Source organism: Gracilinanus agilis, chromosome 3 (genome assembly GCF_016433145.1).
Source record: "Gracilinanus agilis isolate LMUSP501 chromosome 3, AgileGrace, whole genome shotgun sequence".
NCBI lineage: Eukaryota > Metazoa > Chordata > Mammalia > Didelphimorphia > Didelphidae > Gracilinanus > Gracilinanus agilis.
In genome coordinates, this window is record NC_058132.1 from 44,590,295 (window position 1) to 44,612,882 (window position 22,588).

The 22,588-nt window shown below is 59.2% G+C and overlaps 1 protein-coding gene across 1 annotated transcript; it reads left to right on the top strand.

Moving 5' to 3' along the window:
- The first annotated feature begins 533 nt into the window (after window positions 1–533).
- Window positions 534–22,109, top strand: PIK3CD (phosphatidylinositol-4,5-bisphosphate 3-kinase catalytic subunit delta). The gene is made up of 23 exons (XM_044667718.1): window positions 534–702; window positions 12,335–12,502; window positions 15,715–15,943; window positions 16,024–16,253; window positions 16,330–16,509; window positions 16,582–16,731; window positions 16,820–16,909; window positions 17,577–17,798; window positions 18,121–18,217; window positions 18,318–18,448; window positions 18,537–18,587; window positions 18,671–18,838; window positions 18,946–19,067; window positions 19,154–19,297; window positions 19,383–19,482; window positions 19,592–19,770; window positions 19,929–20,047; window positions 20,135–20,213; window positions 20,320–20,487; window positions 20,574–20,697; window positions 20,773–20,918; window positions 21,026–21,158; window positions 21,233–22,109. The coding sequence occupies exons 2-23, from the start codon at window positions 12,362–12,364 to the stop codon at window positions 21,368–21,370; spliced, it is 3,141 nt and encodes a 1,046-aa protein (XP_044523653.1). The 5' UTR covers window positions 534–702; window positions 12,335–12,361; the 3' UTR covers window positions 21,371–22,109.
- Window positions 22,110–22,588: the final 479 nt, after the last annotated feature.

Below are 22,588 nucleotides of genomic sequence, written 5' to 3' on the forward strand. Positions count from 1 at the left end.
CCGAGTTAGGATTTGAACTCTTCCCCGGCCAATTCTCCACGCAGTCTCTGCCTCCAAGGAGCTCCCTTGGCAAGAGGGTGGAAGCTGCCTCCGCCTCCCACCCCAAGGTCCTAGATGCGAGTCATTCAATAGTAAATCAGCATTTACGAAACCTGCGCCGGAGTTGCAGGAGGAGGCCCAAACAGTGCCTGCCCTTTGTGGGCTCCTCATCTCCCTGCATCCTGTCTGGCCCATGCAGCCCGGGCTCTTGCCTCACCTCCCCTTCCCCGGCCTTGCCCTTTCCCCAGCTCCGCCCGAGTACCAGCCTGAGAATTTTTAGACGGTGCCTGCGGGGCCGCCGCCACGGCCGCCGCCGCGAGCTCGCAGGCTCCCGGGGCCCCTCCCCTCGACCGGGCCCGGCTTGGCGGGGCGGGGCCGCCGAGCTCGTGCGCGCGCGCGCGCTCCTGCCCGCCCCTCCGCGGTCCCGTAAGCCCCAACCGTCCTGCCATCCGCGCGCGCTCCCGCCCGCCCCTCGACCCCGCGGCCCCGCGGCCCGCCCGCCCCTCGGCCGGGTTCATGCCGGGAGGCCCGAGCCAGAGCCGGAGCCGCCGTCAGGAGGAGGAGGACGAGGACGAAGACGAAGACGAGGAGGAGGACGACGACGAAGGAGGAGGAGGGCGGGCACGGCCTGGGGCCCCCGGCCAGCCCCTCCGGCCGCCGCAGGTCAGTGCCGCCGCCCATCCCACCGGCCCGGCTCCAGGGGTGGAGGCTCCTCTTGGACCCCGTTAGGGGACCCTTCCCTGCTTCATTAGCAGTTTCCATTATGGGGGCCCTCCCCAGCTCCTTGGAGGAGGCTCCTCTTGGCCCCCATTACGGGATCCTCCCCTCCCTGACTCATTAGTCTCCATTCTGGGGTCCTCTCCTCGGCTTCATTATCAGAGGCTTCATTATGGGGACCCCCTCCCTGGCTCCGTTAGAGGAGGCCCCTCTTGGTCCCCATTAGGGGATCCCCTCCCGGCTCTGTTAGAGGAGCCCTGCCTTGGGCCCCATTGCGGGGTCCCCTGCCCCGACTTCATTGTCAGAGGCCCTATTGGGGGGACTCTCCTCTACTCTCCCAAGGCCGTGAGCCCCTTCCCTCTCTCTTGGTTTTTCCTGCTCCTGAGAGTGGCCGAGCCCCTCCCTGTTGTCCCCAGCTCTCCATCCGTGCTCCTGGGGTTCCTTGCACCTGACTCGGCCCCATTACATGGGGCATCTCCCTCGCCCTGCTTCTGGGGGACTCCGCGCTGCTCCCTGCTCCTGTTACCTGGGGTCCCCGTCTATCTCAGTCTTGGATACCCACAAATCCTTCACTGACTTCTTGTCTAGGGGGCCCATTTCCCCTGCCGGTACCAGCTCCTTGGGGTTCCTGAGCCCCTCCCTGCCGCTGTAACTGGAGGTCCATCTCCCGCCCCAGCCTTGCGCCAGGGGGTCCGTACCCTGGCCTTGCTCCCCTTTCGGTCCCTTCCCTGGCTCTGTCCTCTCTCTGTTATGGGGGTCCTCAGCTCCTTTGCCGGTTTCGTTGCCCGCCCTGGGTTCCGGTCTCCGAGTCTCCGACTCTATTTCCTTGGGCTCCCGGACCCTCCCCAGGCCCCTTTCCGCAGTCTTTGTCCGATGCTCTGTCGCCTCCTCCGGTCTGTGTCTGTGTTGGCCACCGGGACCTTGGGAAATGGGCAAGCCCATCTGTGGTCTCCAGACTCCGGTCAGCCTCAGGCCTCTCATGGAGAACCTTCCAGCGCAATCGAGGTCTCCCCCGTCCCTCTAGCTGGGCTTGGCGGAGGGAGATGTCTCGGTGCTTAAACAGAATTGCCACCCGCGGGATGGGGCGGGGGCTTTGTCCTGCCGGCTTGTGGGGGTGGGGAATATGCCTGGAGAAAGTGGCAATAGGGCTATTTATTGATTGAAGCCGAGGAAGTTCCAGGATGTTAGGAAGCCGCGGGAGGTGGGGAGAGGTAGGCCTCTTAGAGATGGGAAGAGGTGCCCCCCCCCCAGGTTGGGGCTGAGGGGGCTCCTGGAAGAAGGCCAGCGCAGGGTTCCTGGGAGCCGTTTTCGAATGACCGGGATTGCGCTGGAGAGAGTGGCCACCGCCGAGGGCGGCCAGGTGGGGCTAATTCCTCCAGAATGTTTGCCTTTATTTGGGGAAAAGGCTCTGAATGGGCGCTTGGGAGAGGGCCGTGAGGACAGGCCCCGGTTCAGGAGAGGCTGTTGACTTGCTCTGCCTTGGTCGTGTGTGCCTCCCTCTCTCTGCCCCTTCTGAAGGGCACAAGAAAAGAGCGTTGTGTGCCCTGTCCAAACAAAATGTTGCCCTTGAAACCAGATGTCTGGGAGGGAGAGCGTTGGAGCTGGGGATCGTGCATTTCTGGCAAGCTGTGGGTGCCCACTTAGGATGGAGTTTCCCCATTGCTGCTCAGAGATGCTTCTGAGCACCATGGCTGCCCAGGGTGGGCAGTGTGTTGTCTCTGCTTGGCTCCTGATCCAAATGGCACAGAACAAATTCTTCTCTTTCCTTCTGGCTTGTGTCTCGCTGTTACCTTTGGGGTTTGTCCTCTTGCTTGCTCTTCCTTTGTTTGGAAGAGGCCTGCCTGCTCCTGTGACTCATTTTTACTCTCCTCTTGGTGGGCTCTTCTCTAGTGAATTCGTGCCTGTTGACCCACATCCTCCCTGGGTTGCTTTCTAATGGCAGGCTGATATTGCTGATGTTTGGAGTGTCTTCCATTTCACTTGTGGCAGTGCTGTGTATCGGAGCCACAAAGCAGGCCACCTCCCCTTCTTCCTCCCCCCCAACTCCCAATCTTGGGGTGATTTTCCAGTCACCCGGGATGCCACTGCTGTGACTACATCCTATATGGACATCATACTGTCCAGCCCTGTTTTACTAGTACTCGGGTAGCCAGTGCCACGGGACCAGAGCTGTTGGAGAATGGGTGGGCACTAGGACTTCACTCTCTGGGGAAAATTGAAGCTGATTTCTTAGCACACAGATTTCTGTATTAAGAGCTCTTTCCTCCCTCCCACCCTCACCCCCACCCCCACTTTGGAGCCTGGGGTAGAGGAAGGACGACTGTGCTTGCCTAGTTCTTCTCATTGTTCCACTTTCCCTTTCTGCAATGTTTTGTTATTGAACATTGTACAGGGTGCCCTCCTTTTCCTTTCCTAGTTCCCTGTTGCCCCTCAAGAACCCTAAAAAATCCAATCAATGACCTTGAAAGAATAGTCTAGGATGGGCCACCCTTTGGGGAGCCAATATCCCCCACGCCATTTGGGCTCCTGATGGTGATCAGTTGACCCTCATGCTTAGTCTTGGTATCTGTCTGCCTTGCCAAGCTGTCCTGGGTTCACTGGGCCATAGAGAAAGCTCAGGCTCCTAATGGTTCTCCCCTAGACATTATTTTGCAAGTAAGTTCTATTAGAGTCCCCATAGGTTGTTTCCTGGTAGATGGGAGGAAGCCCGGAGACAGGGCTCCCACCTCAAAGAAAGGGTTTTTTTTTTTTTCTCCAGCTGAGTGGTTATTAATTTTCCTTTGTGATGGATGCCCAGGCCTTGAGGAAAGATCTGTTTAAGTCCTGCTTGGGGAATAGCCTTTCCAAATTCAAAAACATGCTTGTTCTGGTGGCTGAGTCTCGACAGGGAGGTCCAGCCGAGGGAGAGAGCCTAGATGGACATGGCTGGGTTTGGTTGCTTTGCTTTAAAACAACCACCACAAAGCCCCCCCATCCGAATGTTCTGAGTCATCATTCCATCTCTAGGCCTGGCATCGGGAAGGCTCCTGGATTTTGCTTCCGTCGTCGCACAAAGGGAGATGGGGTGGGGAGAGGTACAGATGGTTGGCAAAGCCCTATTAGGCAGAACCCAATGACTGGGAGAGGAGAGGAGAGGAGAGGAGGAAAGAGTGCTCCGGGATGGAGGACAAAGGCTCAGGAGACCCTCTTGTTGTCTTTCTGGTTTGGTTACACTAGGGAGATCCAAGTGAGGAGAGGAGGAGCCCAAGCTCCCCGCTCCTAAAGTGTCCTTCATCTGTCAAGCACAGGGGGCCCTGCTGCCAGTCTTTGGCCTAACAAGCCAGAGAGGTAGGTTGGAGGTAGGGAGAGGGGCGGAGGGAAGAAAGGGGCGCAGGATTTGAGTGGAGTCTGTCAGGATCCCAGCAGAAGGAAGAGGTCATGAATGCCCACAGGGGAAGACTGACCCATATTGGTGCCAGGAGATGGAACAGAATAAATGGGAAAGAAACTGGTGGTAGCAGCGTCTAATTCACCAAACAGATCTGAAGAGATTTCTGGGGGCTGATCATGGGAATGAAGCCATGCCTTGAGCCTGGTGGGTCGTGGTGACTCCATCAGTCTCTTGTGTGTCTGGGGGCGGGGGGTAGATCCTGCTCCTAGAGAAGGGAGAAAGACTTTAGAGGGAAGGAACCAAGAGGCTGCAGCAGAAGCATGGGCTATAGTATGAACCACGTGGAGCAGTCGCACGGAGTCCATCCAATATGGACCTTAGAAAAAAGGGGCTGGATGGAAGAGAGTGAAAAGAGATAGAAGAAAGAATAGATGGTTATGAGAAGGAACAGGATGTTCTTATGAAACTTGTGTGTGAGGTTATCATTTTTCAGATGAGGAAACTAAGGCAAACTTTATGTTGGGGAATGGGTAGGTTGAATTTTCAGCACAACATTTCCATTTACTCTGTAGTGGTCTAAGGGGGTCAGCTATCAGCACTCATAAGAAGTCCTTATTCATACTATAAACACACCCCACAGGGCTCTAAGGCTGGCCTTCCCCTTGTCTTTTGGGCTAGTGGGAGACTTTATTCTGCAATGTTCACTTCTTTGGGGTCCTTACCAGAACTCTTGGCTCTTCTAGACAGGGGGCTATAGAATGCTAAAAGTTAAAAAACAAAAGCAAAAACAAAAAAACCTCTGGTTTGGGGGAGAATCTCCTGTCCTGAGTCTTCAGATGAATTTTTAGGAATAAGGCCTCAATCTGGCATCGAGAATACTATATCTGCAGTTATCACTGTCATCATCATTGTAACAGCAGTGACCGTTGATGCTAGTCCAGCCCTTTAAGGTACAAGGGAAGAAAAACAGGAGCCCTGTGAGGGAGTTACTGCCCGTGTTATTGGTCTCCTGTTACAGAGAAGGAAACTGAGGCCTAGAGCTGAAAGGACTTGTCCTTGCCGTCAGATGGTGGTCATGAGGATCTTGGGCAGGATGCTTTTGTGAGAGAGGAAATGTCAAAGTACCCTTCCGAAAAATGAATGTTTTATTTGGCTTTATGTGTCTTCTGTTGAGAAAAAATGAGTTTGACTCTGGCCCCAGATGTGTGACCCTGGACAAGTCCTTCTCCCTCTGTTGTCTGCCTCTATTTCCTCATCTATAAAATGGAAGTATTTCCCAGGGTTCTTGTGAGGGTCAAATGAGATAATATGTACACAAAGTGCTTTGCCAGTGTTCAAGTGAAGCAACTAAATTGTGCCATGGATAAAGCCCTACGCCTTGGGATAAGAAGACTCATCTCACTGAATTCCAGTCTAGCCTCAGACACTTTCTAGCTGTGTGACCCTGAGCAGGTCACCTAACTTGGCTTGCCTCAGTTTCCTCAGCTGTAAAGTGATCTGGGGAAGGAAATGGCAAACCACTCCAGGATCTCTACCAAGAAAACTCCAAATGGGGTCACAAAGGGTAGGACATGACTGAAAAATGACGGACCAACAACAGAACCTTGAAGTGTGCTGGATAAACGTTAGTTATTGGTAAATGAGGTGGAGAGAGAGCGAGTGAGGGAGTGTGTTTATGTATCTGGGGTTACCAAATCAGTTAAGTTATTGGAAATGAAGATGGCAGGAAGAGTTTTGGACTGTCTCGTGTGTGTTGTGTGTGTGTGTGTGTGTGTGTGTGTGTGTGTGTGTGTGTGTACACGTTATATATGTGGATAGTGAGAGAGAGAAAGAGGGAGGGATGGAGGGGGGGAGGGAGGGAGGGAGGGAAGTTAGGGGGAGCTAAGGCTGAGGGCGGCCTGCTGCTGTGTGTCCATACTCTTGGACTACTGTTTCTGAATGACAAAAAGGAAGCCCTCTCCACGGAAGGATGGCTTCTCCTTTGTTTCCAGTAGGCCTGTGGTTGGCAGGTCTCGCAGCAGCTGGGGGTTGGGGGGGGTCTTCCTTCAGCCAGGTCCCAGCCGGGCCCCTTTGGATTCTGTGGAGCCCAAAGCAGAAGGCCTTCTAGGGCTTGCTCTGTGGTAAGGGGGTGGCACTGGAGGAGAGGCGGCCAGCCCTCCTCCTCCTCCCACACGGATTCATCCTGGGTTTGGGCAGGGGGAGGGATTGGGCAGTGAAGGGGACGTTCAGCTGCATTTCTTCCCGGGTGATGTGTGTCCGTTAGAAGGTGGTTGACTCATCTTTGCGGAGAACCCACAGAAGGGTTTGAAAAGTCCTCCTTCCTGAGCCCTCAATGCCCTCATTCTTTGGTTCTCTCCATTTTTTTAAGTCTTATTCTTGCTCTCGTGTTTAAGTTTTTAAAACGGGCCGTTGTCCACGTCTCCCTCCAGCCCCGACTCTCCCCTTGCAAGTTCGGCATTGCCTCAGCTGTCCCTGACAGCCGCCTTGCTCTTGCCCTGAGCTCGGTGGCATTTCACTCAGGATGGCGGCTCTCATTCCTTAGAGCTTCTAGAGGCCGGGAGCCAGCCCTGGGGCTGCCTCTGTGGTCCTTGGCACCCCTTGGCACCCCTGCCTTCGGGGATGACCTCTCGTCTCCCCTCTTCCTTTTCTTCCCAGCAAGTCATCCCTCGCAAACAAGTTAGCCGCTGACCAGGCTCCAGGGAGAGTCTTGCCTCATCTCCGTGTGTGATTGTGTCCAATTTGGGTTTTTGATCTGAAAAGCTACTATGGCCTCTTGGGTAAACCGAGCCACGGTCCGGGGCGGTCCGGGGCGGTCTAGGGCGGTCCAGGGCGGTCCGGGGCGGTCCGGGGCGGTCCGGGGCGGTCCGGGGCGGTCCGGGGCGGTCCGGGGCAGTGAGCTCTGAAATACCAATGCCGCTTGGCACTTAAAATCCATTTTGTGGGAAACCTCACGAATTCTCCCCCCTCAGAAGGAGATGCTGACCGTCGTTTGGAAAACCCAGCAGGACTTGGTGGTGGAGGGCGGCTGGGCGGGCCTGCTGGGCCGCTGGGTCGGATGTCCAGCACCCGCGAGCAGGGGCTCTGATCAAATCTCGGCCACTCGTGTCCTCTCGGAGAATGAAAACCCGCGTCTGCCTGCCATTGCCGTGGGCCCGGCGAGGGCCGCCGCGGCCTGCAGAGCTTCTCCGGCGGAGGGGAAGGGCCTTCGGGGCTTCGGCCCCTGTTTGCAGCAGAGCTCTTTGGGCCTGGCTGGTGGTCCGGAGCTCTCGGGCTTTACCCGGCAACTCGCCACCAAGAATGACTTCTGGGAGCCTCGTTTACACGGACCTTCCAGGCCCCGCCGCTGGGGTTCGCCTAGAACACGCTCTGACGCGGGAGGGAAACGGCCCGTGGCGCCCATTTTCCGTCCCCCCCAGCGGGGACAAGCGCGCTCAGACGTCTTCCAGGCAGGACGTTGGCTGGCAAAAGGCCGGCACGCAGACGTGGGCCCGAGGTTGGGCCTTGCCCTGTCTGTGCGTGGCTCAGCCGGGCGCTGGAGGCCTCACGAGGGCACCTTTCTCGCACCCGTGAAAGGATTTCTTAGCGCCCCGGATGTGCGGTCACCTCTTGGAGGGGCGCCGCGGTCCGCAGAGCCCGGGCCTGGGGTCGGCACGGCGCACCTTGTCCCCGGCCAAGCCTGGGCCCTCCGTTTCCTCCTCTGTCAACGGGGATGACACTAGCACCCACCTCCCAAGCTCATGGTCAGCAGGGCCTGGACAGACTTTAAAGCTTGGCAGAAACGCTCTGCTTGTTTCCCCACTTGGGGATGCACGTTGTGGCCTCCAAAGAAGGCTGGTGCTGGCAGGAGGTCCAGGTTCGAATCCCACCTCTTACGTCACTTATCTGTGACCCCGGCCTCGCCGTGGGACCTTTCCCTTCCCCGCCTCGGAGACTCGGCGGCCTGGACGCTGCTGCCAGTTCTGGATCCCTGCAGGTGTGCCCGGCTCTCCAGGACCCCGTTTGGGGTTTTCTTGGCTAAGATCCCAGAGTGGGCGGCCGTTTTTCTCTCCAGCTCGTTTGGCAGAGGAGGAAACGGAGGCCAGCTGGGGTAAGGGACTCCCAGGGCTGCCCCAAGAGGCTGCCACCCGGCCAGCCCAGAGGCCTTGGCGCTTTCACTTCCCCGCGAGGATCCCGGAGAGGAGGACGGGGGAGACTGCAGAGCGGCCCCAGAGGATGTCGGGGAGCAGCGGCAGCAGGAAGTCCGTGCCCGCAGGGAAACGCTCAGAAGGGAGGAGCGGCGGCCACGCTTCTCTCGTCTCCTTGGAGCCTCCAGCTGGAGGCCCACGACACATCGTGCCTGCCTTCCCCCGAAGGGTCCCCGCCTGAGGCCAGGCCCAGCCCCCGGCACCAAGGGGTGACACTCGGGGCGCACTGGAGGGGCCGAGAGCCCTCCTAGCGGGGCGACCCCGTGGCCGGGCCCCGGCCTTTCTGCTCAGAGCGGTGTCCGTGTGAAGCAGGGAGCCGCGGCCTCCAGTGACTCATGCTCTCCTCCGGGACATGATTCCCCGGCTTGTGACTGGGGCCCCAGGAAGCCTCTTTCTACATTGGCTCGGCCGGGCAGCTGTTTGTGGTCAGAGAAGCCCCACAGCCGGGGCAGCCCGTCCAGGCTTCCTACAGCCTCGGCCCTAGAGGCCAGGAAAGGCAGCTAGGGGGCTCCTACACCCCGACACAAAAGTCAGGCTTATAAGAAGAGCTGAGAGCATCCCTGAGGGGCTCAGTGGACAGAGAGACAGACCTGGACACAGGAGGTCCTGGGTTCAAATCTGGCCTCAGACACTTCCCAGCTGTGTGACCCTGGGCAAGTCACTTTGCCCCCATTGCCTAGCCCTGACTGTGCTTCTGCCTTGGAGCCAATACTCAGGATTGAAGAGAGAGTTTCTCTTTTTGGTGGTAGAGAGTGACCCAGCCACGTGTGTGCTTTAGGAAGGTGTCGAGAAAAGAGGCACAAAGTGGGGACACCAAGGGAGCTGTTGTGTTTAGTCTGGGGGAGGGGTGACGAGGTCTTCTCTGAGCCTCAGTTTCCTCATCCATAATGCACACATGAAACAGGAAGCTCTCTGGGTGGCCGAGGCCTGGCCCCGGGCAGTTTCTCTGTAGGCCTCCTCACAGCCTGGGCCTCCGGGCACAGCCCTCAGGAGGTTTCACTTTTTGGGGGGCTCCCCGCCGGGACCAGCGATGCCTTAGCAGACAAACGGGCCTCGCCCACCTACGGCCTTCCCACCCGCCATGCGGCCTTGGTGGGGCTCTCAGGGTGCACCTGCTCCAGCCTGGACTCCCCCGGGGACAGCTCCCTCTGCTCTTCTCCCAGCCAGTCTTGGGGCCCGGCTTCCCCCCCAGAAAGGGCTCTTCTCGGGGAGACGCTGGCTTTCAGGTCCCCGGGCTTCCCAAGGCTGCCCGGCTCCTGCCCTGCCCACGTGCCCCTGCAAGCCCAGGGGTGCTGCATTCGCCTCGGAATGGCTCTGTCCAGGGACAGACACGCCTCAGCATTCCGTCAAGGCGGACCTTTTCCCTGCCTAGCCAGAAGCGAAGGCCAGGCCTACTCCCAGCCTTCTCTTTCCTCTTGAGTAATTTTTTTTTATTACAAACAATGCTCTAAACAAATACAAATAAGAAGAATATGGGATAAAAGCCCAAGTAAAATCACTGAGTCCAAACTATTTGCATTTTAATTTATTTAAGAGAGAAAAAGAAAGAAAACTTTTCTTAAAGTTCATATTGAAAGTTTCTATTTTTCATTTTCTTTTAAAATTAAGATGAACCTCATTGGCATTGGATGGTTTCATCCTAAAGATGTACCTTTATTCCACATCCTGTTGGACCATGGAGGTTGTACAGTAGAGCTTAGTGACCTCCCTGTTTACCCTCTGTGGGCCTCAGTTTCCTCAGCTGTAAAACAAAGAGGTGCAGCCAGCTGGCCTCCTAGCTGTGAGCCACGGCTGTCCCAGGCAGGCAGACAGCGGGGCCTGCTTCGATTGATCACAGATTCTGGAAAAGGGAGTCACACACTAGGAAGAGCCTTCAGAGCCAAGGAGAGGCTTCTTGTCCTCATCGAGGAGGGAGAGAGCCATTAGCATGATGGAGGACGAGAGGGGCACGGCCCGTGGCCTCAGCAGCCCAGTGTAGGAGGACCAATGCAAGGCCAGAGGGGGCCCGAGCTGTGGGGGCAGCTGAGCGAGGAGAGAAAAGAGGAGGAAGAAACACACAGAGGCTCAGGGAAGAGCAGGCTCCAGAAGAGGCCCAACGTCCAGCCCCGGAAGCCTGGGGAGGCGTCGGAGGAGCGTTAGATGCAGCCCTTCAGGAGGCTTCTAGCCATTTTCAGCCCCACTGATGGCGTCTTGTCTTTTACCCATTTTTCCATTTTAGAGATGTAAAGGGGTGATTTTATTTTTAGATTTCTCTTTATTGTAAACTTAATCACTAAAATCCACAAAAATTTCAATAAGCAAAAGAGGAGAAGGAGGAGGAGGAGGAGGAAACTGTTAGCTTCTCAGAAGTGCACATATTCAGTTTGCCTTTTCCCAAGGAGTTTGCCCTCCACAAAAAGCCCCCTTTCTGTGTCTCCCTTGGGGCCGGGGGTGCCCGGGGGTCCCCGAAGGCTTTGCCAGTTGAGCATGGTTTGGAGCCTGGTCCTCACGGCTCTCCCAGAACCTCCTCAGCAAGTCCATAAGGCTGGCCGCCCCAGAACGGTGGAGACTGAGAAGCCATTCCCCCTTTCCCGCATGACCGTGACCGCTTTCATTCCATCCATTCAAGCCAGCCTTTGACACCCGTCGGCCACCGAGATCGATGTAGACACTTGGGGCCGGCTGCCTGGTCTGGGGGCTCCAAGCGGGGCTTTGTGGGCTCAGAGGCTTCCTACACGGAGGAAATCACAGGCTTGGACTGAAACCCTCGTTCTACAAAGCGGCCCATTAGTATTGCACTAAAACATCCCATTCACTTAGGAAGTATCGACATTTCTTTGCAGTTCCCAGGAGGCGTGGGGGGAGGAAACAGCCTTTCTTCTTTGGGGGCCTCTGCCCTACCCCAGCCCCTGCCTGGGGCCTGCCTGCTACTGCTGGGAGGTGAAGTGGGGACAGTCTGCGCCTTCTAAAGTGCCAGGGAGATGGCGGGGCCCAGGGAGACCGTGGCACTGGCCATTGGCGGGCCCATAAAGGGGAGGGAGTCGTCGTTGCCAGGGCTCCCCCCAGCCCCCGCAGGGACAGTCCTCAGGACAGCCAGGAGGAGGGGGCCGAAGGGCGCCAGGAGCGTCCCTCCCAGCTGGAGCCTAGAGAGGTGGCCGGCGAGCCTGCTGCCTGCAGACTCCGTACCCAGCCCAGCTGGGTTCAGGCCCCGGCTCTGGGCCTCTTTGGCCCTCCCAAGGCAGTTGGCCTGGCTTCCTGGCCGTCCTGGGGGTGAGCTCACAGCCCTGGCCTCGGCTCCTGCCCGCTGCTCCATGTGCTGCTTCTTTCTCTAGGCTGGGCTTGCCTCCTCAGCTTCCTATAAGGGTCTCGGTACTGGTGGTTCCTTACTGGGGGGGCTTTTTTCCCTAAAGAATTTTTTTTAAACCCTCACCTTCTGTCTTGCAGTCAGTACTGTATATTGGCTCCAAGGCAGAAGAGTGGTGAGGGTAGGCAATGGGGGTGAAGTGACTTGCCCAGGGTCACACAGCTGGGAAGTGGCTGAGGCCAGACTTGAATCCAGGACCTCCTGTCTCTAGGCCTGGCTCTCAATCCACTGAGCCACCCAGCTGCCCCCTCCCTAAAGAACTTAAAACCAAATATTTGCTACCCTGACCAAGGATCCCATCTAGACTTTCTACTGGGTGCAATTCAAGAAACTTCTAGTTATCCTCGCCTGGAGCAGTGGGAACCCCCAGCTGCGGAATGAGTAAATGATGCCCCTGAATGAAAAGGCCTTAGCTCTGGGTGATGTTGGGGCTACCAACAGCTGAGCCATCTGACAGGGCCAGGGACTTGGGTGGCAAGACCCTTTGTTTGGGGGCTCGAAAGCTGAGGCTGTAGCCCCTACAGAGGGGGGTATCTCCTCGGAGGCTGGCTTGGGGCCGGGGGTCTGGGGTGCCAGGACTCGCTTCTGGTGCCTCCCAGCAGCCCCACATGGAGATGGCAGGTTGGAGGGCTCCAGGAAAGGCTCCCTGAGTCCTTGGCTGAGCCAGGCCTTCCCTTACAGGGCAGCTCGTAGCAGGAGTGGAGCAGGATGCCCCCTGGAGTCGACTGTCCTATGGAATTCTGGTCCAAGGAAGAAAACCAGAGCGTGGTGGTGGATTTCTTGCTGCCTACAGGGGTTTATTTGAACTTCCCCGTCTCTCGAAATGCCAACCTCAGCACCATCAAGCAGGTACCCATCTCCCTACTGCCAGGCCCTTCATATCTGGCTGTGAGGCCTCCCTATGGTGATGGAGACCAGCCTCGGGGAGGCAGAGGCCCACTGAGAGAGATCGGAGGCTTTGTTGGCAGGATTGGTTTTCTGTCTAGCCTCCCTTTAGTGGTCACTTCTTCGGTGGCCCCTCTGTGATCTCTTCCTTCATTGAGGAGGTGTGGAGGGCAGATGGGGGCAGATGACAGCACCTTCATCTCTGCTCTCCTTCCTGAACCACTGTGTGTGTGTGGGGGGGGGGGTCAGGAAGACAATGATGGGCAAACCAGTGCGAGCTGGAAAGGTGGGGAGGGCTTACAGATGGGGGGCCATGAGTGGGGAACATCACGTGGAAGGGCCCTTCTTTCAATATAGCCATTGGCTTGGTTGGTTTTCCTTCCTCTTCCTTTTAAAAAAGTCAATGTCATGAGAAGGAAATCTAGCTGATGTCAAGACAAAAAAGATTGAAAAATTAAACATCAGTTTAAAGAAAGAGACAAGGAGCCTTGAAATGTTTTAGGATGAAGCAAGAGAGGATCGTTAGGAGGTATTCTGAGGAGCTTTTCTTTCAGTTTTAAAGGAGGGAGGGAAATGGCCAAAAGGTTCACCAGATGCTTTTCCTCACAACTCTTTGAGGTAGGGAGTGCAAGGATTATTATTCCCATTTTATGGATAGAGGGACTGAGGTTTATAAAGTGATATGCCTATTCTAAAGCTAGGGGGCTAGACCTGGAGTTAGGAAGACTTGAGTTCAAATTTGGTCTCAGACTCTTAATGGCAGTGTGACTCTGGCCGTGTCATTTAACCCTGTTTGACTCAATTTATTCATCTGTCAAATGAGCTGGAGAAGGAAATCCAGAATCTTTGCCAAGAAAACCCCAAATGGGGTCACAAAGAGTCAAACATGACTGAAATGACTGAAGAACAACCATAAGTCATAGAGCTAGTAAAATACCAGGCAGGCATTCAGGCCCAGGGCTTTTGTCTCCAACTCCTGTATTCTTTCCAGCCTGGCCTTCTTTGGGTGGGGGGGGGGGGGGGAGACAGAAAGAGAAAGAGAAGAGGAAGAGAGACAGAGGGAGGGAGAGAGAAACACAGGGATTTGTGTGGGGGTGAACACAGGATCCCAGGGGTCTGTATTAAGGGGAAAAGTCCTTATGGAGATCCCTTTCAGAGTTCCCTGGGAACAAAGGAGTCTGAGGTCTGAGAATCAGCCCTCGGCTCACTGGTCAGCCTTGACCACCCCGCTCTGAGCCCTGGTACCCAGAAGTCTTGGGTCATCTTATAGCCTTGGAGGATTTCCGACAAAGGCCCCACCCCAGCCTCCAGGAGGAGCTAGGAAGGTTCAGGTGGCCATCTCAGCCATGAAAGGACTAGGGCAGGGGTTGGCAACCTTTTTGGCCTTGAAAGCCATAAACGCCACATTTTTTAAAATGTAATTTCGTGAGAGCCGTACAGTGCTCACAGTGCCGCTCCTGTAACAGCGCCTGAAAAAAAATGGACTTTATGGCTCCTGCAGAAAGAGCCACATCTGGCCCTCAAAAGAGCCAGATAGGGCTCGAGAGCCATACGTTGCCAACCCCTGGACTATAGGCTAATGGCCTCTGGAGACTCGAGGGTGGCCAGCAATGTGTTTGACCAGCCTGGGCTCTGGCCTGGCTTGGAGGAAGGTCAAGTGGACGGTTCTTAGCGGCACAGGGCCAGCAGCAAGCCAAGAGATGGCTGCCAATTCCCCACAGTCTTGCTTTCATTAGGATGGATGGGAAGGTTGGGCCCACTTTGGACGACACTCAGATGGACGGCTCCCTCCAAAAACAGAATGTAAAAGAACCCGTCGTGCAGCTGTCAGAGCATGGCTGTCGTCCTTTTTTCAGTCCTGTAATGTGATCACTGCTCTCTCTCTCTCTAACAGTACAGACTGGCACCTTCTCAGTGGCTTAGAGTGCTCCCGAGAGCGCTGCCAGGGGCGGCCGGGGGGCACCAGGAGGCGGGGTGACTTGTCCAGCTCACTCGGTCAGTAGTGTGCCACACAGGACTGTTCTTTCTGCCCTCCACCCCCATCCCTTCTACACTCTGCTCCCAACCACAGACCTCCAGGGAATGACAACCCTTTGAGACCCCCAGGCCAGGGAAGGTCACTGAGTTCAGGGTTTTTTTGCTCTTGATTTGCTCTTTTAAATTCATTTTTAAATTTAAATTTTATTATTTTATTCTGAGCTGTAGCACCTCCACAAATAATCATTCAGCAGGACAGGCAAAGGATTATGTGTGAAGCTGTGAATCTTTCCTTCCTGCTTGCTTTTTTTAAAAAGGACTTTTCCAAACTGCCGTGCTCATGTCTGCTTCTTCTGAACTTCCTTCTTTTCCTGGAGGACATTTTTTTAGTCAGAGTTTTCTGACCTCCAAGTGGAAAATGGGGGTTGGATTGGAGGCTCTCAGAAGCTAGATTCCATTCACGATAAGCCAGAGAATTTCTCCCTGGCCCTTAAGGGAAGGTCCCCAAAGGCCACTGGGCGTTCAGGTAAGGATCCTTGTGGTGCCCTCCTTGGACATTTCTTTCATGCTGCCAGGCTTCACAGGTGCCCATGGTCAAGGTTCAAGGAAGTTCTGAAATCTATGAGCATATTTTGGGCATCCTGCCTGCCCGGCACCCCCGCCCCAGTTAGGCGGACTGGCCACGCCAAAAGGGAGCTGGAAGTGCAATAATGGGTTAGTAATAGTAATGATGAGCATTTATATAGCACCTACTAGGTGCCGGGCACTGTACTAAGAAGCACTTTACAAATATCATCTCATTTGATCTTCACAACAACCCTAGAAGGGAGGTGAGGAAACCGAGGCAGACAGAAGTGAAAATGACTTGCCCAGGGTGGCACCACTAGAAGGGTCTGAGGTTGCATTTGAACTCAGGTCTTTCTGACTCCAGGCCTAGCTCCGTGCCCTTGGCGCCCCCTAGCATTGGACTTGGAGTCAGGGAGACCTGAATTAGAGTCCTGCATCAGACATTTAGAAGCCTGGGCTTGCTTGGGCGAGCCACTTGCTTTTTCTTTGCCCGTTTCTCCTCTGTAAAATGGGGGTACCAATCGGGCCTCCTTCCCAGGGCTGTGGCAAGGCTCAAGACGAGACGCTCTCGGTGTAGCAGCGCCTCTCGCGGGGGGCCCGTGAGCCCCCCGTGAGCCCCGGCCTCTCCCCAGGTCCTCTGGCACCATGCCCAGTACGAGCCCCTGTTCCACATGCTCAGCGACCCCGAGGCCTACGTCTTCACCTGCATCAACCAGACGGCCGAGCAGCAAGAGCTGGAGGACGAGCAGCGGCGCCTGTGCGACATCCAGCCCTTCCTGCCGGTGCTGCGGCTCGTGGCCCGCCAGGGGGACCGTGTGAAGAAGCTCATCAACTCGCAGATCAGCCTCCTCATCGGCAAAGGTGAGCTCCTGGGGGGCCGGGGGCGGGGCTGGCCGGGGCCGGGGACGTCGGGGGCCCCTCACAACCCGCTGCCTCCCCAGGGCTACACGAATTCGACTCTCTGCGGGATCCCGAAGTCAACGACTTCCGCGCCAAGATGCGCCAGTTCTGCGAGGAGGCCGCGGCCCACCGGCAGCAGCTGGGCTGGGAGGCCTGGATGCACTACAACTTCCCCCTCCAGCTGGAGCCCTCGTCCCGCGGCTGGGGGGCCGGCACGCTGCGGGCGCCCACCAGGACTCTCTTTGTCAACGTCAAGTTCGAGGGCAATGAGGTAGGCGCCCCCTTGCCTGCCCCCTCGGGGTCCCGGGGCCGGCCCCGCCCGGCTGAGCCCCCTCCGTTCCCCCCAGGAGAGCTTCACCTTCCAGGCGTCCCCCAACGACTTTCCCCTGGCGCTGATGGCCTGCGCGCTCAAGAAGAGGGCCACCGTGTTCCGGCAGTCGGGGCTGGAGCGGCCCGAGGACTACACGCTGCAGGTGAACGGCAAGTACGAGTACCTGTACGGGAACCACCCCCTGTTCCAGTTCCAGGTGAGTGGGGGGCCTGCGGGGGCCGGGGGGCGAGCCCCGGGGCGCCCTGGCAGCGGCCCTCCTCTCTTCCAGTACATCTGCGCCTGCCTGCACAAGGGCCTGACCCCCCACCTCACCATGGTCCACTCGTCCTCCATCCTGGCCATGCGCGACGAGCAGAGCAACCCCCCGGCCCAGGCCCCCAAGCTGCGGGCCAAGCCGCCCCCCATCCCCGTGAAGAAGGTGCGTGGAGGCCCCGGGCGGGCGGGGAGGGCCCGCGGGCGCCCTGGCCCAGGGGAGCAGCCTGCCATGGGCCTCGGTCTCCGTGCAGCCCTCCTCCGTGTCTCTCTGGTCCCTGGAGCAGCCCTTCTGCGTGGAGCTGGTGCAGGGCAGCAAGGTGAACGCCGACGAGAGGATGAAGGTAGGCCGGCCTGCCAGCCGCCGTTACCCAGCAGCCCGCGGGAGGGGTGGTTTGGGGCCTGCTGAAAACAGGAAGGGGCGGGGGGGGGGCTGACTAACCCGTCTGTCTGTGGCTTCTTAGAAGTGCGGCTTCTGGGAATCGGAGGCGCCTAAAGGGCCGGGGCCGAGCGGGGCTCTGCTAGGCTCCGAGTAGTGCCGCCTGGCCCGGGCGACGTGTGGGGACCGTCACGGGGCCGCCTCACAGAGCGGCCTCCAGAAGAGAACAGCCTCCCTGAGGGCCAGGACGGGGCTTGGGTGTGTCTCTGGCTCCTCAGGGCCTCCAGGTCCCCCCCTTGTGCCTGGTCATCGTGCCATCCCACTGCACCGTCCAACAGGACCTAGTGGCTCGGGGGCTGGCCTTGGGCTCAAGATCTACCTCACTTCATCTCATTCTTGCCTCCAGCGCTGGCTCGCCACAAGCCCCTGGGCCAGTCATTTACCCGCTGGGCCTCTGTTTCTTTCTCTGTAAAATGAGGCCCGGGGCCTCCTCCCGAGCCTCCTGCTGCCCTGCGAGGATCGAGGAGGCTGAGGCTGGGGCTGAGGCCGGGCTTCCTGCCTGGCTCGGCCCGCGGCGTCCAGTGACCGAGCCTCGCTCCTCTCCCCTCCCCTGTGCTTGCTCTCCCGTCCAGCTCGTGGTGCTGGCCGGCCTCTTCCATGGGAATGAAATGCTGTGCAAGACGGTGTCCAGCTCCGAGGTGACCGTGTGCTCGGAGCCCGTGTGGAAGCAGCGGCTCGAGTTCGACATCAACGTGTGCGACCTGCCCCGCATGGCCCGGCTCTGCTTCGCCCTCTACGCCGTCATCGAGAAGGCCAAGAAGGCCCGCTCCACCAAGAAGAAGTCCAAGAAGGCCGTACGTGGGCCCACGGGGCGGGTGCCGGCCTCTGGGCCTCCCCTTCCCTTTCCCCTTTAGGGCCCATCCCGGGGGGGCGGCTGGGAGCGCAGGAGGGGACAAGTCGGGGAGCCCCTGCCCCCTCCTCGGCCAGACGCCAGGGGGAAGAAACGGGCGCGGAGGCCATCGGGCAGCACCGTGGCCTTCCCTCCCCGGCCTCAGCAGCCTCTCCTGCGAGGGGGGCCCCGTCTCCGATCTTGGGCTCGGTGGGGCCGCCGCGGCATCTGGGGGGGCGAGTGAGCGAGGGCCCCCCGCCTTCAGCCCGGGCCTCTGCCCTCCCCAGGACTGCCCCATCGCCTGGGCCAACCTCATGCTGTTTGACTACAAGGACCAGCTGAAGACCGGCGAGTGCTGCCTGTACATGTGGTCCTCCGTCCCGGGTACGGCCGGGCCGCCGGGGCTTCCCGAGGGAGGGGGCCCGGAGGGGCTCGGGCAGGGGCGGCCCGCTTCATGGCTCCGGCGGGCTGGTTCCGTTCCCAGATGAGAAGGGGGAGCTGCTGAACCCCATGGGCACCGTGCGGAGTAACCCCAACACCGAGAGCGCCGCGGCCCTCGTCATCTGCATCCCCGAAGTGGCTCCCCACCCCGTGTACTACCCTCCTCTGGAGAAGGTCAGTGGGGGCCCCCCACGCTTCCCCGCGCCCCGGGGTGCCCTCCTGCCCAGCGGGCAGCGCCTCACGGCGGCCGGCTCTCTCCTAGATTTTGGAGCTGGGCAAGAACGGAGAGCACGCGCGAGTCACCGAGGACGAGGTGAGCCAGGCAGCCCCCCGCCCCGCCCCCGCGGCCCCGGGCCCCGGGGGAGCCCGCCCTTCCTCCTCCTCCTCCTCCTCCAGCAGCAGCAGCTTCGCGAGATCCTGGAGCGCAAGGTGGCGGCGGAGCTGTACGAGCACGAGAAGGACCTGGTGTGGAAGATGCGCCGAGAGATCCAGGAGCAGTTCCCCGAGGCCCTGGCCAGGCTCCTGCTCGTCACCAAGTGGAACCGGCACGAGGACGTGGCCCAGGTGGGCGTGGGCCGAGCGGTGGCCAGCGGGGCTTCGGCCAGCGGGGTGGCGGCCAGCGGGGCGGGCGGCCTGGGCCCCGGGCCCGCTCACAGCCTCTCCTCCCGCAGATGCTCTTCCTGCTGCGCTCCTGGCCGGAGCTGCCCGTGCTCAGCGCGCTCGAGCTGCTGGACTTCAGCTTCCCCGACCGCCACGTGGGCTCCTTTGCCATCCAGTCCTTGAGGAAGCTGACGTGAGTCGGGGGGGGCCCCTCGAGACCTTCTCCCTGGGGGGCGGAGCGGAGGCCGGGCCGCCTGCGAGCCTCCTTCCCTCCCTCAGGGACGACGAGCTCTTCCAGTACCTCCTGCAGCTGGTGCAGGTGCTCAAGTACGAGTCCTACCTGGACTGCGAGTTGACCAAGTTCCTGCTGGACCGGGCCCTGGCCAACCGCAAGATCGGCCACTTCCTCTTCTGGCACCTGCGGTGAGTGTGCTCGGCCGGCGGCCTCGGGCCGGGGGGCGGCCGGGCCGGAGGCCGAGCCGTGAGTGAGGCCGCCGTCTCCCCCCAGCTCCGAGATGCACGTCCCCTCCGTGGCTCTGCGCTTCGGCCTCATCATGGAGGCCTATTGCCGGGGCAGCAACCACCACATGAAGGTGTTGATGAAGCAGGTGAGGGGCCCGGGGGCGGGGGCGGCGGGGGGGCCCAGAGCCGCCCCGGCCCAGAGTGGGGGAGGAGCCCGCGGCCCGGGCTCAGCGCGGCCCTCTCTCTCCGGGCCAGGGGGAGGCACTGAACAAAATGAAGGCACTGAATGACTTTGTCAAAGTGAGCTCCCAGAAGACCACCAAGCCGCAGACCAAGGAGCTGATGCATGTGTGTATGAGGCAGGAGACCTACTTAGAGGCCCTCTCGAACGTGCAATCTCCCCTGAACCCCAGTACCTTACTGTCTGAAGTCTGGTAAGGCAGACGGTCCTCGCCTCGCCCCCCAGCCCCCGGCCAGCTCCCCCGGCCCCCTCCCCGGCCCCCCGCCCCGGGGCCTCCCCTGGGCTCCCCCCTCCCCGCCCGGGACGCTGGCCCGGCCGGGGCGCCCCGCAGACCCCTTCCCGTCCTCGCAGCGTGGAGCAGTGCACCTTCATGGACTCCAAGATGAAGCCGCTGTGGATCGTGTACAGCAACGAGGAGGCCGGCGGGGGCGCCGACAGCCACGTGGGCATCATCTTCAAGAACGGCGACGGTGAGTGCGGGGAGGCGCCCGGGCCCCGCTCGGCCCGGCCGCCGCCGGAGCCTCAGGGAGCCCCTCTGTTCTCTCCCGGCTCCCCAGACCTGCGCCAGGACATGCTCACCCTGCAGATGATCCAGCTCATGGACGTGCTGTGGAAGCAGGAGGGGCTGGACCTGCGGTGAGGGGGCCCCCCGGGCGTCCTGGGGGGGGGGCCTGGGAGAGCCCCGGAGCTGCCCGCAGGCGCGGGCCGGGGACAGCCTCAGAGGTCCGCATGCCCCCCCCAGGATGACTCCCTACGGGTGCCTCTCGACGGGCGACCGGACGGGCCTCATCGAGGTCGTGTCCCACTCGGACACCATCGCCAACATCCAGCTCAACAAAAGCAACATGGCTGCCACAGCCGCGTTCAATAAGGACGCGCTGCTCAACTGGCTCAAGTCCAAGAACCCGGGGTAGGGGCCGAGGGGGGGCAGCTCGGGGGGCCGGGGGGGGCCGGGGTGGGGCGGGGAGCCCCAGGATGACGGCCTGTGCTCCGCAGGGAGGCTCTGGAGCGAGCCATCGAGGAGTTCACGCTGTCCTGCGCGGGCTACTGCGTGGCCACCTACGTGCTGGGCATCGGCGACCGGCACAGCGACAACATCATGATCCGCGAGAGCGGGCAGGTAGGCATCGGGGGAGGGGCAGCCCGCCGCGGGCCGGGCACGCTCTGAGCCCCCCCTGCCTCTGCCCTCCCAAAGCTCTTCCACATCGATTTTGGCCATTTCTTGGGGAACTTCAAGACCAAATTTGGAATCAACCGTGAGCGAGTGCCGTTCATCCTCACCTACGACTTTGTGCACGTCATCCAGCAGGGGAAGACCAACAACAACGAGAAGTTTGAGAGGTGAGGGGGTGGGGGGCACCCCGGGCCCGGAGGAAGCCCAGAGCGGCCGGGGAGGACGGCGGGGGCCCGGGCCCAGGGCCTCACCCAGCCGCCCCGCCGCCCCCCAGGTTCCGGAGTTACTGCGAGAGGGCGTACACCATCCTGCGCCGCCACGGGCTCCTCTTCCTCCATCTCTTCGCACTGATGCGGGCAGCCGGCCTGCCCGAACTCAGCTGCTCCAAAGACATCCAGTATCTCAAGGTAAGCCGGCCCCCTCGGCGGCCTCCTGGGGCGGGAAGGGCCGGGCAGGCCCCTGAGCCGCTCTCCCTCCTCAGGATTCCCTGGCCTTGGGTAAAACCGACGAAGAGGCCCTGAAGCACTTCCGGGTGAAGTTTAACGAAGCCCTTCGGGAAAGCTGGAAAACCAAAGTGAACTGGTTGGCCCACAATGTGTCCAAAGACAACAGACAGTAGCAGCGGCTCCAGCCCCGGCCTCAGCGTTGCCGGGGGCCCTCCGACCACTCGCCGCAGTGTCCGCTGCTGCTAAGGGACCATCGGCTGTTTCCTGGGGAGCCAAACAGCCTGCGCTGCGTCTCACAGGGCAAGAACCTGCTCCACAATTGCCTTTGGTTTACATGGAAAGAAACTCCTGCATTTAATTTATTATGACTTGAAACTTTACAGAACGAAGGATGAAATGGCGATGGGAACACATTCTTGCGGGGGGCGAGGGAGACAGGCAGCCGTCTAGAGTGGTCTGAGCGACAGAGAAGAGGAAAAGGAGCGGGCGTCAGGCCCACCGTGGAGGACTGACCACCTCCCGCTCGGAGCCCAAAGGCCCCCACTCGGGGCCGGGGGGTCTCCAAGGGAGTGTCTCCACGGGACCGAGAGCATCACTGCATCCGCCGGGCAGCCGGGAGGCCTCGCTCCACTCACCACCTCGCATCTCCTGTTGCTTGGCCCCATCTGGGCCTGGAGGAGGCTGCCCTGGCGCATCCCTGCTGCCCCTGTGCATTCTTCACTAGCTGCTAGTACTTGGGCAGGCTCCCAAAGGAGGCCTGGGCTCTGCAGAGGCCCACTGCATTGTATTCGGGATTCAGGGATGCTCACTGTGTATCATCTAACTTAACTCTTTTTAGATGTGAGAGGGAAGGGAGGAAAGAAAGGAAGAAGGAAGGAAGGAGAGAAGGAAGAAGGAAGGAAAGAAAGAGAGAGGGAGGAAGGGAAGGAAAGAAGGAAAGAAAGAAAAGGAGAGAAGGAAGAAGGAAGGAAGGAAGGAAGGAAGGAGAGGAAAGAAGGATGAAAGGAAGGAAGGGAGAGTCCATCTAGTTGTGCACCTGAGGAAAGTGATTTTGTCTTTAGCTAAGGGGGTACAGCCAGAGTGGCTCCGGGGATGCTCGGTAGCCCACGTGTAAGAGGAAGCTGTGAGTTGCATTTCCTGGCACGCGCTCATGCTGGAACCAGTTTCCGTTGGGATGGGTGGTCTTTAAATGCTTATCATTCAACCATGTTTAAAAAACAAATCCCCACGGATTGGGCTTGTCTTAGCTCACACTGTTCACTGAGAGGTGAGAATGAGACAAGTGTGTTTTCATGTAGTCGCCTGCTGCCCACTCCATGGAGTGGGGCCTGTTGGCTTTATCTTTTGTGTTTTTTTGTTTGTTTTTTTAACCTTGAAACCGTGTGAAAAGC

Excerpts from the sequence above, each read along its gene's own strand:
- PIK3CD (XM_044667718.1), top strand. The coding sequence starts at position 12,362 with ATGCCCCCTGGAGTCGACTGTCCTATGGAATTCTGGTCCAAGGAAGAA. Across the intron at positions 12,503-15,714 it reads ACCTCAGCACCATCAAGCAG|GTCCTCTGGCACCATGCCCA; the intron begins GTACCCATCTCC and ends GCCTCTCCCCAG. Across the intron at positions 19,483-19,591 it reads TGAAGGTGTTGATGAAGCAG|GGGGAGGCACTGAACAAAAT; the intron begins GTGAGGGGCCCG and ends TCTCCGGGCCAG.